Source organism: Phaethon lepturus, unplaced genomic scaffold (genome assembly GCF_000687285.1).
Source record: "Phaethon lepturus isolate BGI_N335 unplaced genomic scaffold, ASM68728v1 scaffold17934, whole genome shotgun sequence".
NCBI classification, from domain to species: domain Eukaryota; kingdom Metazoa; phylum Chordata; class Aves; order Phaethontiformes; family Phaethontidae; genus Phaethon; species Phaethon lepturus.
Window position 1 is genome coordinate 856 of NW_010534173.1, and position 14737 is coordinate 15592.

A 14737-nucleotide genomic window follows, 5' to 3' on the forward strand; every position below is an offset into this window, starting at 1 on the left:
GAGCGGCGGTGACGTGTTTTCTTTAGTATTTAAGACCTGTAAAACAATTAAAAGACAAAGTGCAGCCTAAAGAGGGGAAAAAAAAAATCCAGTGTTTCCAGGAGGCCCTTCTTCAAGCCGTAGTTGCGACTTGAGCGCGAGACGTGGTTGGGTTTTTATTTCCTTGAACGCAGTAATCCCGGTAACCCCCTCCCCAGCCCCGGTGGCAAGGGGAAAAGAGAAGCAAAAAGACTTATTTCTCTTTGCTCCCGTAGTTCTCCTGCGGCTTTTAAGGCACAAACGCTCTTCGTGCAGCGCTGGCAGAGGCATTTCAGCCGAGGAGGGCACTAGCCCTCAGCCACTGGCTTTTGCAAGGAGAAGAATCACGTTTTCTGGGGAAAGCGCGCTTGCACCAAGGGCAGCCTGAGCCTGGCTGGGCTGAGGACCAAGCCCTTGCAGGTTCCTGAGGGCCTCTGCAGGTCGGTGGCCATGTCCTGTGGCCAAGTGCCATCTAGTGAGTCCTGCAAGTATCACGTCTGGAGATTGAAACTTGCCGTGACCAAAAGTGCAGTTTTGTTTGATTTTTTTCCCAGTTTGGGAATTCCCCCTCCCCCTTTTTTTTTTCTTTTTAGAAAGGAACCACCAGAACAAAAAGAACAAAGCAGGATATTTTTTTTTTTTTGTCTGAAACGCTCAGCTCTCTCTCCCTGTAGTAAATACTTCCAGACTCACATTGTATACAATACAGGTGATGTTACGGGCTGTTTTATTTGGGTCCGAGAAGACAAACCTCCTACAAGTCTGCGTTTTCAGGGCCGTGCCGGGAGGAGGAGGCACGCAGAGGCGTGATGCTCGTGGGCTCACGTGGGTGCAGGGGTGCGAGGATGCTCTACACACCCAGCCCCAACTTTTCTCCTTCTTCTCACTCCTGAACAGAGGCATGACGAAGAGGCAGTGATCGACCAGGGAAGAACGAGCAACGTTGTCAATATTCACTATGAGAAGGAGGAGCTGGAAGGTGAGTCTCCGCCGGGATCCCGGGAGAGCGGCCACCGGCCCGGCGCCTGCTCCCGTTGCACAAAGTCCCTACGACGTGGGGACTTGCGCGGTGTCGCGTCGCGTGCAGCAAAACGTGGCGTGCTTCTAAATAAATAAGCGTAGTTATTTTCACGTTTTTTAATATTATGGCTTTTAAACAGAGGGGAGAAGGCCCCGCAGGGGCCATGGTGTGAGCTTTAGCCGCGGGGCTGTGTTACTCGCTGCTTGTTTTCTCGCAGAGGCTGCTCCTGGCTTGGAGAGGTCAGGAGAATAATTTGCCGGCTGCAGACGTGGGGCTGTGATTTTATTTTTTTTTTTTTTTTTGTTCTGGAGTTCATTATCATGGGACTGATTTGATCTTCTCCTGTCGCCTTGTGCCATACAAAGATTTTAAAAATAATTACCTTCTGTCGCTGCTTAACGAGCAAGTCTGAGTGTTGTCCAGCGGAAGCTGGAATTTGAGAAGAGGTTCAATACTTTCAGGGCACTTTTAGATGACCCGGAGCCATCACTTGTTGTTGCTCTCTTGCTGCAAAGCTTGAGTAAAATAGGCTTGGAAAAAAGAACAGGTCTGTGACATTCAGGGATCCAGCGCAAATAAAATGAAGGGAAGGTGGTCCTTCCTCCTGGGGGGGCTGCACTGGTTTAATTGTAGCATCTGCCTCAACCATCTCCGCGATACCGAGCGCGCTGCAAATGCCACTTGTTCGCAGGCCACCGGACCCTGTACGTGGGCGTTCGGATGCCCCTGGTGAGGCAGAGCCACCGGCATCACCGACCCCACAGCCAGAAGCATCGCAAGCGGGAACGGGAGAAGGACCCTGCCCCGACGGAGCAGGGCTACCACTGTAAGTCCCGCCGCAGCGTTTGCTGAACCCCTGGGGGCTACGCGGGCGCTGGGGTAGGCAGGTCCATGTGGCTAGTTTGAGGGACTTGCTGTTCTTCTGAGGGGAAGCGGCATTATTTAGCATGACCCGCTTTTGCCAAACTTCTCTCAGTTTTTTTTTAAGGCGATAAAATGCATACTGGATTTAGGCTCGCCTGCCTTAGAGGGATCCTGGCTTTAAAAACGCGTCTCCTTCTCCATGGCTCTGTGCAAACCCGGACAGATGCCAGGGAGAGGGGCCAGCCCGATATTTAGGGCTGAACCAGTGCCACCGCGGCGCCAGCTTTGCACGTGATGGTGACGGGCTGGTTCAAGCGCGGTAACAGAATGGGGCTTTGCCTTCTGCCGCCAGACACCCCGTCCCAGCGGGTGCAGTTCATCCTCGGGACCGAGGAGGACGAGCAGCACGTTCCCCACGACTTGTTCACTGAGCTGGATGAGATCTGCCTGAAAGAGGGTGAAGATGCTGAGTGGAAGGAAACGGCAAGGTAAAGCCCTGCCGCCGGCCGCGGTGGGACAGGAATCCCGGCGCCGGCAGCGCCCGTGGGCTCTGCTTTCCGCTCTCTGGGACACGAGGCTTCTGCAGCTGCAGGTGCCGATGCGAGGAGCCTTCTCCCGCTGCTGCCCCGCGGCTCTGTGGGTGGGGTTGCAGAGCTGGGGCTGTTTCCTTGCGATGGGGCTGATCGCAGCCGATGTCCGCAGGTGGCTGAAGTTTGAGGAGGACGTGGAAGACGGCGGCGAGCGCTGGAGCAAGCCCTACGTGGCCACGCTGTCCTTGCACAGTCTCTTTGAGCTGAGGAGCTGCATCATCAACGGCACGGTGCTGCTGGACATTTGTGCCAACAGCATCGAAGAGATCGCAGGTACCGTGGGCGCCGCATCCCCCGGGCAACGGCCGAGCTCGGTTTGCTGCGGGTGCCCTTCGCTCCCGAGGCAAACCCAAAGGCGGATCCTTTTCCAGAAGTCCCGCTGTCTTGTTAAGTCGTGAGTTGGTTTTGGATGTAGGCTCCCGGTGCCTACAACAGTCGCCCCAGCTTTCGCTTCCAATGTGGGGTCCTTCTGAAAGCAATTTGTGGGGTTAGAGAAGCGATTAGAGAATATTCCCAGACAAAAAGGAGTGTGTGTCAGGGCTTAGCAGGCTGCTCGTGGAGTTACGGAGTCTGCATAAGAGCTGAACCTCCTTGAATAAACTATTTATTACAAGCCATTTCCTCACATTCTTTTTTTTTCTTTTGCCTTAACATCCAGGATTTAGGAGTTTTAAAGGCAGAGTTTATCTGGCAGATGACCAAGCAGTGTATTTCTGTGGGGAAGGTAATTGAAGTTAATTGAAAAAGCAGCTTTGGAGAAATTATCTTTGACTGGCAGGTCTCCATTCAGCCCTTTCAAGAGCTGGAGGAGTCGGGGCCATTCTTAGCACATTTCTCCCTAGGCTCAGCAAATTGCAGTTGATCGGCCAAGGAAAGTCTGGGAAAGGCTGTGCTATAGATTGCTTATCATTCGGTTAAATGTGTAGAGTAAGACAGAAAGGCCAGATTGGGCAAGAAAATTGCATTATTTAGAATGGGAAATAATTATCTTAGTGGAGTGATGAATAAGCACTTTGGTGATGGCTTTTAGCAAACGAAAATTCTTGCTTTCGCCGCAAAGGCTGAACTGTATTAAAATGTCTTTCTAAGCAAGGCTGAGCCTGCGTTGGGTTATCCTGCGTGGCGCAGCCTTCCCCGGGGGCTTCAGGGGTCGGGGCTCGGGGGCGGTTCTGCTCTCACGCCTTCGTTTCTCTTTGTCATCCCCAGATATGGTCCTGGGCCAGCAAGAACAGTCCACGGAGTTTGATGAGAGCATGCGGGCCAAAGTTCGAGAAGTTCTTTTGAAGAAGCATCACCATCAGAACGAGAAGAGAAGAAACAACCTTCTTCCCATTGTCCGCTCCTTTGCTGACGTGAGCAAGAAGCAGTCAGAGCCGCACGTCCTCGACAAGCCAGGTGAGGGTTCCTGCAGGGCTGCGGCACCAGGTGAAGGCTTCTGCAGGGCTTTGGCCCCGTTAGACTTGTCCTGGCAAAGGAGAAGCGTCCCACTTGCTCTTCGTCTGTCTTCCTGAGTGTCTGTCTTTTTCCCACCAGCCCAAACGCTCACCCCTCATCCTTCTCCCACCACCGCAGAAGCTAAAAATGGGGTGAACCATGAGACCAACGCAATGGATTTAAGCAAGGTGAGACACTCGTAGCTTTCCTACGGCCTTAGGGCCAGATTTGCTCCTGCAAGCTTGGCTGCAGAGTGTGCTGCAGAGCGCTGGGGGCTTTGCTTTTGGGGTAATTGCCCAAAAATCTCTTGCCATGCCCAGGCGGAGCTGCACTTCATGAAGAAAATTCCCACGGGGGCGGAAGCGTCCAACGTGCTCGTAGGAGAGCTGGATTTCCTTCACCAGCCCATCGTGGCATTTGTCCGCCTGACCCCGGCTGTCCTCCTCTCGGGCATGACGGAAGTTCCTCTCCCAACAAGGTCTGAATGAGAAGCACGAGCTTCTTATTTAAAAAACAAAGCCGACAAAATAGCATCAAATTGCATGCGTCAGTTTGGTGTCCCAAGGGAACAAGGCCAGTGGGAGCAAGCACGTTTCTCCCACTCACATCTCCTCACCTTCGTTTCTCCCTTCCCTGCTCTATCTTTTAAACCCATTGACCAATTTTAATGAAAGTTGGCCCAAAAATTATATTGGCAATTGGTTTTGATGAATTTCAAATTCACCACTGGAGTCAGTGAGCTTATGTGTCCCCTCTCGAGCAGTGCTCTGGTCTGGGAGCTCCTGGGGATTTCCTTGGGTGCCCTTCGAGCATTGCCCGTCTCTCATTTTGTTTTTCTTGCCCAGGTTCCTGTTTGTTTTGCTCGGACCAGAAGGAAAAGCCCATCAGTACCATGAGATCGGCAGGTCCATGGCTACTATAATGACGGATGAGGTATGACAAGACAAGAGATATCTCCGGGTCGTTTTTGGCTTTCTTCACCTCCCCCTGTCTCTGTAGTAGTGAGGAAGAGGATTTGCTTTCCCAGCTGCCCGTGGCTCTCTGAATAGCCCGCTCCTCGTTCGCACCCCAGAGCAAACACGCAGATTTGCATCACCCCACATCCGCGAAGCTGAAATCCCACCCAGGGTGTATCCTGCCCTTAACCCTGGGGTCCCCACCACACTGTCCCCAGGGGTGGCATTGCCACGGCCAGCAAGCCCTCTCCTCTTTAGGCAAAAGGCTACGCTGTGCCATGGGGGACAGGAGCCCCGTGGAGATGATTACAGATAACCACGATGCACAGATTTTTCATTTTGGGGGAATATTTCCTGCCATTTCCAGCAGGAAATTTCGGGAAAATTATCTTGCATTTAGTCAAGAGCTTGTTGCACTGGTTAGGGCATCCAAGATGGGTTGTCCTCTCACCAGGTTGTCTCCTATTGCAGGTTTTCCATGACGTTGCCTATAAAGCCAAGAACCGGGCTGACCTCGTGGCCGGCATTGACGAGTTCCTGGATCAGGTCACGGTCTTGCCACCCGGAGAGTGGGATCCATCGATCCGAATCGAGCCCCCGAAAAACGTCCCTTCGCAGGTGGGTGCGGCGGCAGAGGGAGGGGGGGGACGGGCAGGGTGGCAGACGGCTGAGGGTGCTGTTCAGGGTCCCAGATTCACAAGGTCCCGGTTTGACACAGTCACATACCCAGACCAGAAGCAAAAGCAGCCAGTGGTTACAAATCTTATTATTTCCATTTTGACAGGAAAAAAGGAAGATGCCAGGAGCTCTTGATGACAGAGCTTCTCACAGCAAGCCGGAGAAACACAGCGGTCCTGAACTGGAGCGGACGGGAAGGTGTGAGCTTTAATAGTTTGTTTTTTCTTTTTTTCTGTTTGCCTCTCAAATCTGAGCATGCACCTTCCCTTCTAGCAGGTTTTTGGGCTTCGTTGGTTCAGCGCAGGGGCTCCACGTTACCAGCTTGGTCCCCTGGGCTGGGCAGGTGGGAGATGTGGGCAGCTGGGCTCAGCCCCAGCACCGCTGCACACAGGTTTTCGGGGTTGGGGGGGAAGCAGATGGGTAAGCTCCTCCAGGTAGAGCTCTGCTGCTGCGCAGAGCAGGGGAGTGTTGCAACAAGAGGGGGTGGGCTCTCAGGTTAGGTCCTTTTTCTCTTTCTTGAGCGTTTTTTTTGTGTGCCCCAGTTTCTGCTGGGTCAATGTGGTCTTCCAGGAGAACAGTCTATTTTTTTTTCCTTCCTTCCTTCCTCCAGGCTCTTTGGAGGTTTGATCCTGGATGTGAAGCGGAAAGCCCCGTGGTTCTGGAGTGACTTTCGGGACGGCCTGAGCCTGCAGTGTCTGGCATCCTTCCTCTTCCTCTACTGTGCCTGCATGTCGCCCGTCATCACCTTTGGGGGGCTGCTGGGGGAGGCGACCAACAACCACATAGTGAGCACCTCTCCCTGGTGGGAGACACGGGGGAGGATAAAACTCATGTAAAAGTCCTCGCTGCAGTGAATTTGCTTTGTTTCTTTTTTTTCCCCCTAATTTGTTTCCTCACTGCTGCCTCTCTTCCCCGGACAGAGTGCCATGGAGTCGCTGCTGGGTGCGTCCATGACTGGCGTGGTGTATTCCCTCTTTGCTGGCCAACCTCTCACCATCCTCGGCAGCACCGGACCTGTCCTCGTGTTCGAGAAGATCCTCTACAAATTCTGCAAGTAAGGCTGGCTGCCGCGGCAGAGCGCTGCGAAAGCCTTCGGAAGGCGGCAGTGATGGAGAAAAGATGTTTTTCTTTTATTTTTCTTAGTGGTAGTTGTTAGATTTAAGTTGTTTTCTGTGTCACAGACACTGCACGCTGTGCTTTAGGATGTGATGGTGCAAAAGCCCTTGGCCTCTGAAGGATGGATGGGTTATCTGGGGTTTTTAGAGTTAAATTGAAGCAGCAGGAGGAAGAGAAACCACAAGGATGTGGATGCCCAAGATGGGCTGCACGAGGAAGATGAGACAAATTGCTCTGATTTGGGAAGGAGGGAAGATCTGCTTCCCTCTGAGTACAAAACCAGGCGCTTTTTAGCCTGATTTTTGCTGGGAGTGGAAATATATTTTGCCCAAGTATCCAAACAGTTTTCTGCTGAAATATTTTGACGTTTGATGATTTTATTGAAAAAGTAAGAGCTTTTAGTGCAAAATGGGTATTTTCCATGACAGTCCTTTTGTTGTGATGACTTTGATGTGAGATGAACCACCCTCATTGCAATTAAATTTATTATTAAGCCCCAACTAGCTGGTAGCATGTGTCTGGGCACAAAACCAGCTGGTTTTGGTGTTAGGGCATCAGGGGGATGTGGGAGAACACCACCTTCCACAACAGGGATCTGACTTCAATTAGCCTCCAAGGCATTAACACAAGATAACTGCTAAATAACCATAATTAAATAATTGGCCTCTCCTCCTGTGGGTCCACGCCCTGCACCGTGGGACCCTGAGGCTGTCTGTAGTAGTACGTGGAAACTGCATTTATCATCCGCAGCCTTGACGTGCTCCTAAATTGCTCCGGTTTTTCCCTGGAGGCAGGCATGGCTCGCAGCCTCTCGCTGGCCTTTCCACCCTTCGTTTTATTTTGGTTTCCCAGGGAGTACACGCTCTCCTATCTCTCTCTGCGGGCGTGCATCGGGCTGTGGACCGCCTTCTTCTGCATAGTGCTGGTGGCCACCGATGCCAGCTGTTTGGTGTGCTACATCACCCGCTTCACCGAAGAAGCCTTTGCCTCCCTCATCTGCATCATCTTCATCTACGAGGCTCTAGAGAAGCTGAGTCACCTGCGAGAGATCTACCCTGTGCACATGCACAGCAAGCTCGACTTCCTCACCATCTACTAGTGGGTTTTTTTTACCTCCTAAAATGTCGCTGCCCCTTGGCAGGAGCTCAGGGCTGCACCTCCGTTGCCTTTCCCTTACCCCTGTCTTGGCTTCTCTCCTCCCAGCTGTAAGTGTGAGGCACCAACCCATCCCAGCAACGAAACCCTGCGTTTCTGGGAGAGCAACAAGATCAACGTGTCTGGCATCGCCTGGGAAAACCTCACGGTGACTGTAAGTGCCCTGAGCTGTGGCCGCAGGGTCTTTCCCGTGCTGTGAAAGTCAGAGCCCTTCAGGTGCTGATGGGCTTCAAACTGTGCTAGTGCTGCTCTGAAAAGTCGTGGCTTAAATCTGATGGTTGGTTTTAACCTGCTTGCTCCTGGGAAGGAGAGTCCACCTTGTCCCCAACGTTGTGGCTAATAACTGTCCTCCCCAGCCCTGCTGCAGGACAGTGTTTCTGACCAGGAGCAAGGCTGAGTGGGTGGTTGGATTGTTGTAGCCGTTGGAGGACTTAAGGTCATGCTTGAAGGTAGTAATTGGTTTCCTTACTTGATTCCTAATAACTCCGGGCCTTGCTTGCTGACTCAGCACTGTCTGTAGGTACACGCATAAATTTGCATGTCTGAGCAGCCTCTCGGGCTGCTGGTGCTGGAAGCAGAGCTCAGGCACAGGGCGGGAGGCTCTTATGGACATCTTCATCCCCCCCTTGGCCATGTCCTGTGAGCCCCCACCGGGAAGGGACGGCTTGTCTCTTTGACTTTCCCATCGTAGTGACCGTAGCCCTCCTTCCCTGTTCCCACTTTCTCTATCCCCAAGAGTCTCCCGTGTTTCCTTCCCCTCTGGCGTCGTCTTCAGCCACAGTGAGCCGCCGTTCGAGTGGCGGATGTGCCGTGGGTCTGTGGTACGGTGTCCCATCGCATCTCATCTTTCCGCTCTCCTCTGTGTAGTTCGATGTGTCACTTGTTCAGCTGCTGCCGCTCGCTAAGTATAAATCTCCGTTGGCAGCGGCAGTTACAAGGTCATGGATCATGGACCGAGATGCTCAAACGCCCTTATCCGAGGTTTCCTTGCGGCACGTGCACTGCCTTTGTGTCCTGACACTCTGTTTCTCCAGGAATGTCGGTATTTGCATGGAGAGTTTCAAGGACCTGCCTGTGGACGCAATGGCCCCTACACGCCTAATGTCCTCTTCTGGTGCTGCATCCTCTTCTTCTCCACCTTTGTCCTGTCGAGCTTATTGAAGAAGTTTAAAACCAGCCGTTACTTCCCAACCAGAGTAGGTAGAAGATGGTGGCCAGCAGCAGTCTCCATACTCATTTCCCAAAATGGCTCTCCCGGAGCACTAAGCAGTATTTTCCACCACTTGGTCAAACTGGGAAACCTTGACCTTGAAGGCCAAGCTTGGGTGTCCCTCATTTCCATGAGTGCAAAATGATCGTAGCGTTTCCCACCTGCCTCGTGACCTGCCCCAGAGCGATATTTTTTTTTGTCTGTGCTCAGGCAGTGGGAAATCAGGTGTTCCGAAGTTTGTTTTTTTTTTTTTTTTTCCCCACCTTCTGTGCGTTATGTGCTCAAGGGGAAAGTGGATTCAAATGAGGAGCTGCCATAGAAAAAGACACCGTTTCTTCCTTTTGAGGAAGAAATGATGCCTCAGTGCCTTATTCCCATTTTAGCTGTGAGTATGGCTGTAGCGGCAGACATCTGCTTCCTTATTTTTTCTTTTTTCTTTTTTTTTTTTTAAAGATTTGAATTAAGACAACCCTTTTCCACCTAATTAAACTTTTTTTATTCTCTGGCACCAGATCTCACAGGGACAAACAGCATCAGTATCTAACCAAGGGATTTGGCCACATGTCCTCAGAGTGGTGGGATTTTGTTAACCAGCCTTAATGTTGTTGATGTCCCTAACTTTTCCATCTCATGTAACAGCTCCATTTGTGGTGCCCCTTTCAGCTCTGGTTTCTTGCCCCAGGTGCGGTCCACAGTAAGCGACTTTGCTGTTTTCCTCACCATCGTCATCATGGTGCTTATTGACTTCATGATTGGGATCCCATCACCAAAGCTCCACGTCCCTCATATGTTCAAGGTAATGGGGTGTTTTGGCATGGAGCTGCTTTTAGCCCTTGGGGATTCCACAAGGTTGATGCCAGGGCAGGACAGAGCTGAGTCCGTAGGAGAAGCTGGTAGTGTGACCATCTCCTCTTCCACCTCCAAGTACGTTGTTTCGCTCTGGAAATGAGAAGACAGCCCCAAAACCAGATACCTGCAGGAGAATTATCTATTGCTTGCAGATAGGTGCTTGCAAAGGGGACGCTGGCGCTGCAGAACCCCAGGGTGACGTGAAGCCGGGGCCTGGGAAGTGTTCTGACCCAGGGATGGAAGGGAAAATCAAAGCCAGTGAAGCGGCTGGGCTTGGGAGATGATGCTGATGTGTGTGTGCTTTGTTGCAGCCCACCAGAGATGACCGCGGGTGGTTCATCAACCCCATAGGACCCAACCCTTGGTGGACGGTGTTGGCTGCGCTCATCCCAGCGCTGCTCTGCACCATTTTGATATTCATGGACCAGCAGATCACTGCCGTTATTGTGAACAGGAAGGAGCACAGGCTGAAGGTAAGCGGTTGCAAGAGATGACCCACATCCGTAACCCGCTCCGGGCGGCAGGTACGGCGAGGAGCTCTTATTCCAAATGCTTTGTGAAGGCATTGCTTTGGGACAACGTCAGTCTGTGTCGCAGGGTGCTCTTCTGGATGAATGACGACACAGGGAGCAAATGACAGGGGAGTTCAGCTGAACAATCTTTTGGAGGAGCAAATTAATCTTAGAGCAATATAGAACTGTGTTTTTGTTTTAAAATGTCAGCAGCCGCTGGGGGAACGAAGCTTTTTGATGCGCTGCCAGGGCTAACTCAGAGTCACATCTTACTTGAAAGTGGTGGAAATTTCTTCGTGAATGGAAAAAACAATAGTAACATTTTTTTTTAGAAGTACCTATCACACAAACTCCCCAAATCCACTTTGTCTGAACTCCTGCCAGATTTTCACGCAAGGTGCTTATGCAAAGGCTGGATACGTCCTTGTTTGTTTCCAAGTTCTTGTTTTAAATTGTCAAGAAGTTGACTTGTGCTCAAGTAGGGTTTGAGTCTGACTTGTGACGTTGTCCTTGCTCTTGTGCTGTGGGATGCTTAGTTTCTTCTCTTGCTCCCTGCAGAAAGGATGCGGGTACCACCTGGACCTTTTCATGGTGGCCGTGATGCTCGGGGTGTGCTCCGTGATGGGGCTGCCCTGGTTTGTGGCTGCGACCGTCCTGTCCATCACCCACGTGAATAGCCTCAAAGTGGAGTCTAATTGCTCAGCTCCAGGAGAACAACGCAAGTTTTTGGGGATACGAGAGCAGAGAGTCACTGGCTTGATGATCTTTGTGCTCATGGGTTGCTCGGTCTTCTTCACTTCTGTGTTAAAGGTAAGAGGAAAACACCCAACAACCTTTTTGGACATTATCCAAATCCCCTCTCTCCAGGCCTGAGTAGTTGTGGGGCAGAGGATGAGGTGATCCCAAACCTTGGGGCTTGCCCCACGGTGGGAACCAGCCTCGGTTGCGCTTTCCAGCCTTTCAGACTGCAGTTTGGTGTGCTCAAGGCAAGCGAGTGATACAACTGCTTTAATTTTCAGGTGTCTTTCAGGCCCACCCGCATTCATGGGTTACGACTAAGTGTATGCAGACCCGTTACATCTGCTCTCTTTCAAACGGGCAGCACTTCACTGGTTGCAGTTTGCTCCCCAAAATGCCCCAGCGCAGCCGTTCCCAGTAGCTAAACACGCTGCGATCGTCCCCATTGCGTGTTTTTTGGTTTCCTTGTGTGTTCCTCCCACGAAGTCATCGCATCTCTAGGCTAAAAGGAGGCACGTGGCCTTTGCGTGTTGCCACAGGAATATGTAGAAATGTTTTTCTGCCATCACAGAATGCGATGGGTGGTAGCATGGATGAAATCGCCCATTTTCCTCCAACCTTTCTGGAAAATACGATTATTCTGGTGAAACGGAACTCAGAAGTTCAGCCTGAAGCAGAGCGTTAGCTCACTCGCATGCGCAAGATCTCTAACGGTTAAAATGCGACGCGTCTCTAACCCTGTCGAAACAGGAAAGCTTTAGGCAATTTTAGGCAGTGCCTGTAAAAGAGAGAGGTGATGCTGAAAATGTAATTTGAAAAAAATAAACGATGGCATTCTTTTTTTCAGTTTATACCAATGCCTGTGCTTTACGGCGTCTTTCTCTACATGGGTGTGTCATCGCTCAGAGGAATTCAGGTACGGGCTCTCTTACGGCGTGTGGCACGCCTGCTCCCGGGGATTTTATGCGAAAATGGGGGAATTCCGGGCAAAGGGAAGGCCGTGCCACTGGTGGAAATCCTTGCTGGGGGATTCGGTGGGCCAGGAAATGCTAATAATAGAATAACGTGGAACAGTTGCTCTTTGGTGGGCAGGTCTCTTAGGCAAGTTGGTTTATAGATGGATGAAGGCAAAGCGGGTGCTGCTCCCAGCAGGAACACAGTGGGATCCAGAATTTCTCATTGCAAGCGAGATCCTGAAAACTCCCTCCGCGTCTCAACAAGGCCAGGAGCTTTCTGCGTGCCCAAGGGGGCAACTTTTCCACCTTTATTTTGCAGTTCTTCGATCGCTTGAAGCTGTTTTGGATGCCAGCGAAGCACCAGCCAGATTTCATCTACCTGCGGCACGTGCCCTTGCGGAAGGTGCATTTATTCACCATGATCCAGCTGCTCTGCCTCGTCCTGCTCTGGGCCATCAAGGCGTCCCGTGCCGCCATCATCTTTCCCATGATGGTAAGAGCCGGTGCTGCTCGGCGTCGGGATGTTTGCAGCGTTGGCGCGAGGTGTAGCCTCATCTCTGGCCTCACTGCATCTTCCTCCTTATTCGTGAAGGTTTTGGCTCTTGTTTTTGTCCGGAAAGTGATGGATTTCTGCTTCTCGAAGCGAGAGCTCAGCTTTCTGGATGACCTTATGCCAGAAAGCAAGAAGAAGAAGTTGGATGATGCCAAAAATGAAGCCAAAGAAGAAGAGGTAACGCTTGCTGGGTGCTTGGGGCTCGACATCTCCCTTGGACTATGAGATTGCCTGTTTCCACCACAGCTTGTCTTGAAACGTTGTGGGAACATCAAAACTAAATAGAAATAGATCCCAATAGCCCGAATCCCGCTTTTTAACTTTTTCCCTTAAATTGGCAGTGAGCTTAACACTTGACTGGAGGTATAATCTTTTAAAATGAGTCTTTTTTATTATAAAGATTATTATTATTATGGAAAGATTTGCTCATAATGGTGTGTTTAACCCCCCAAAAATGTTTGGAGTGAAAGGCCTTCCCCCGGCTGCGCTAACAGCTAAAGCTGCCCCAGGCCAGAAGGAGAGGGCAGCGTGCGATGGTTGGTTTTTTTTTTTCTGGGTGTTTAGTTTATCTCCGCTTTGATCAAAGACAGGGAACTTGATTTGTCCCTTTTTACGTCAGGAGTCCCAGAAGATGATGGAAGCGGCTGCTGCAAATTCAGTTCAGCTGAAACTGGGGAAGACCAGCAACTTGGATATCCCAAAGCAAACCAGCGACAGGTAAAGCCCCACCAAGTGCCAGGACCGCCGGCAAGATTAGTTTGAAGGCGTTTGGCACAAATTTCTCCGCTTTATTGAGTATCCCTTAGAAACCAGCAATCAGCTTGGTGGGAAAATCAAATTTACAGACAGGAGGTGAGTGCAGGACTCTGACCTCAAGCAGAGCGGCTGCACAACTCATGTTTGACCCCAAAAACCTGCATCATCAGTGACTTTATGGCAGCTGGAGATCCTCATACTTAAAAATGAGGAGTTGCAGGCATGATCTGTACCCGCAGTGGCTTAAGAGCCCATTCCAGGGCTAAACGCCAGCAAGAGCCTTTGCATGGAGCCGTTGCCCTGCAGACCTCAGGCTTGCCTCCCAAAACTCCCCATCCAGCCAAAACTCCCGTGCTTGGGCTACGCTCTGAGTCCCTGGGCCACCTCTTCCTCGCGCTGATGCACCTGGTGACCTCAGTTCCCGTAATCACGGGTACTGTGTGAAATATTTATTGCAGGACTGACCCTTCTGAGATTAATATCTCGGACGAAATGTCGAAAACAACGGTGTGGAAGGCTCTCACTATGAACACGGAAACACCCTGAATCTGGGGAGGAAAAAGGTAACGGGTTGCCTGTGAACGTGGCTGCGCTCCTCCGCAAGCCATGGCGCGCGCCTGCGGTTTTCCCGTGCTTTGGCCGGCAATGCCAAGCAACCGGCGTGGCCCTGGGAACAGGCGGCGAGGTTGTGGCCAGCTCCTCTCTGCCGGGGTGGTCCCACGAGCGGGGCTGAATCGGCAGCAGCCAGCAGGTCTCTTACTGATGATACTGTGCCTCTTTTTCTTCTTTTCTCTCCTCTTTCCCCCAGTTTTCATGTTTAGGAATTTTGACTTTGAAGGAGAGGAGTGAGAACGTGACTCAGGGATGTGCCAACGCAGACACGGGGAGAAACCGCTTTTTTTCAATTGGAGGGTTCCCATTAAAGCCATGCAGATGTTTTCAGTTATCCTTGGTGTGCTTCAGGCATTCAGTATCTCTAGACCAGCAAACTGAGGTGCACATCACTGTCGGTGGGAGTTTGGTGTTGTTAAGCCTCCGTGTGTACGTGTGTGTGTTGTTGTGGTTTTGTAGTGGTAGAGGCACTGCTACCGCTTTATTGTTCAGTGCTATTTTTTTAATATCTAATTCCTCCTCTCCTTTCTTGTTTTTCCAAATATAAACTCTGAACGTACAAAATAATTTTCTGTTATATTTGACGCATTCTCCACTTTTTTTTTCTTCATTGCTACCAGGTTTTTGGTCTGGTTTGGGGTCCTGGCTTTAATTCACTCTTATGTCTCTTACTGGTACGAGAGGGATGCCCTCTGTGGCGGGGCAGCGTAGAGAGCAGC

The 14737-nt window shown here is 51.2% G+C and overlaps 1 protein-coding gene across 1 annotated transcript in view; it reads left to right on the top strand.

The window, feature by feature from the left end:
* Positions 1 to 918: 918 nt before the first annotated feature.
* Positions 919 to 14737, top strand: part of SLC4A8 (solute carrier family 4, sodium bicarbonate cotransporter, member 8) — a gene marked incomplete at its 3' end in the record, with an annotated part of 13968 nt that continues 149 nt past the window's right edge. Inside the window, exons 1-23 of the mRNA XM_010285455.1 lie at positions 919 to 997; positions 1731 to 1865; positions 2256 to 2391; positions 2606 to 2766; positions 3700 to 3888; positions 4027 to 4115; positions 4248 to 4405; positions 4773 to 4860; positions 5355 to 5501; positions 5668 to 5759; positions 6172 to 6346; positions 6482 to 6615; positions 7530 to 7775; positions 7881 to 7986; positions 8867 to 9028; positions 9725 to 9838; positions 10203 to 10364; positions 10962 to 11213; positions 11989 to 12057; positions 12417 to 12590; positions 12690 to 12827; positions 13270 to 13367; positions 13865 to 13944. Coding sequence (XP_010283757.1) covers positions 1760 to 1865; positions 2256 to 2391; positions 2606 to 2766; positions 3700 to 3888; positions 4027 to 4115; positions 4248 to 4405; positions 4773 to 4860; positions 5355 to 5501; positions 5668 to 5759; positions 6172 to 6346; positions 6482 to 6615; positions 7530 to 7775; positions 7881 to 7986; positions 8867 to 9028; positions 9725 to 9838; positions 10203 to 10364; positions 10962 to 11213; positions 11989 to 12057; positions 12417 to 12590; positions 12690 to 12827; positions 13270 to 13367; positions 13865 to 13944 — 3076 coding nt within the window. The remainder of the gene's footprint in view (positions 998 to 1730; positions 1866 to 2255; positions 2392 to 2605; positions 2767 to 3699; positions 3889 to 4026; positions 4116 to 4247; positions 4406 to 4772; positions 4861 to 5354; positions 5502 to 5667; positions 5760 to 6171; positions 6347 to 6481; positions 6616 to 7529; positions 7776 to 7880; positions 7987 to 8866; positions 9029 to 9724; positions 9839 to 10202; positions 10365 to 10961; positions 11214 to 11988; positions 12058 to 12416; positions 12591 to 12689; positions 12828 to 13269; positions 13368 to 13864; positions 13945 to 14737) is intronic.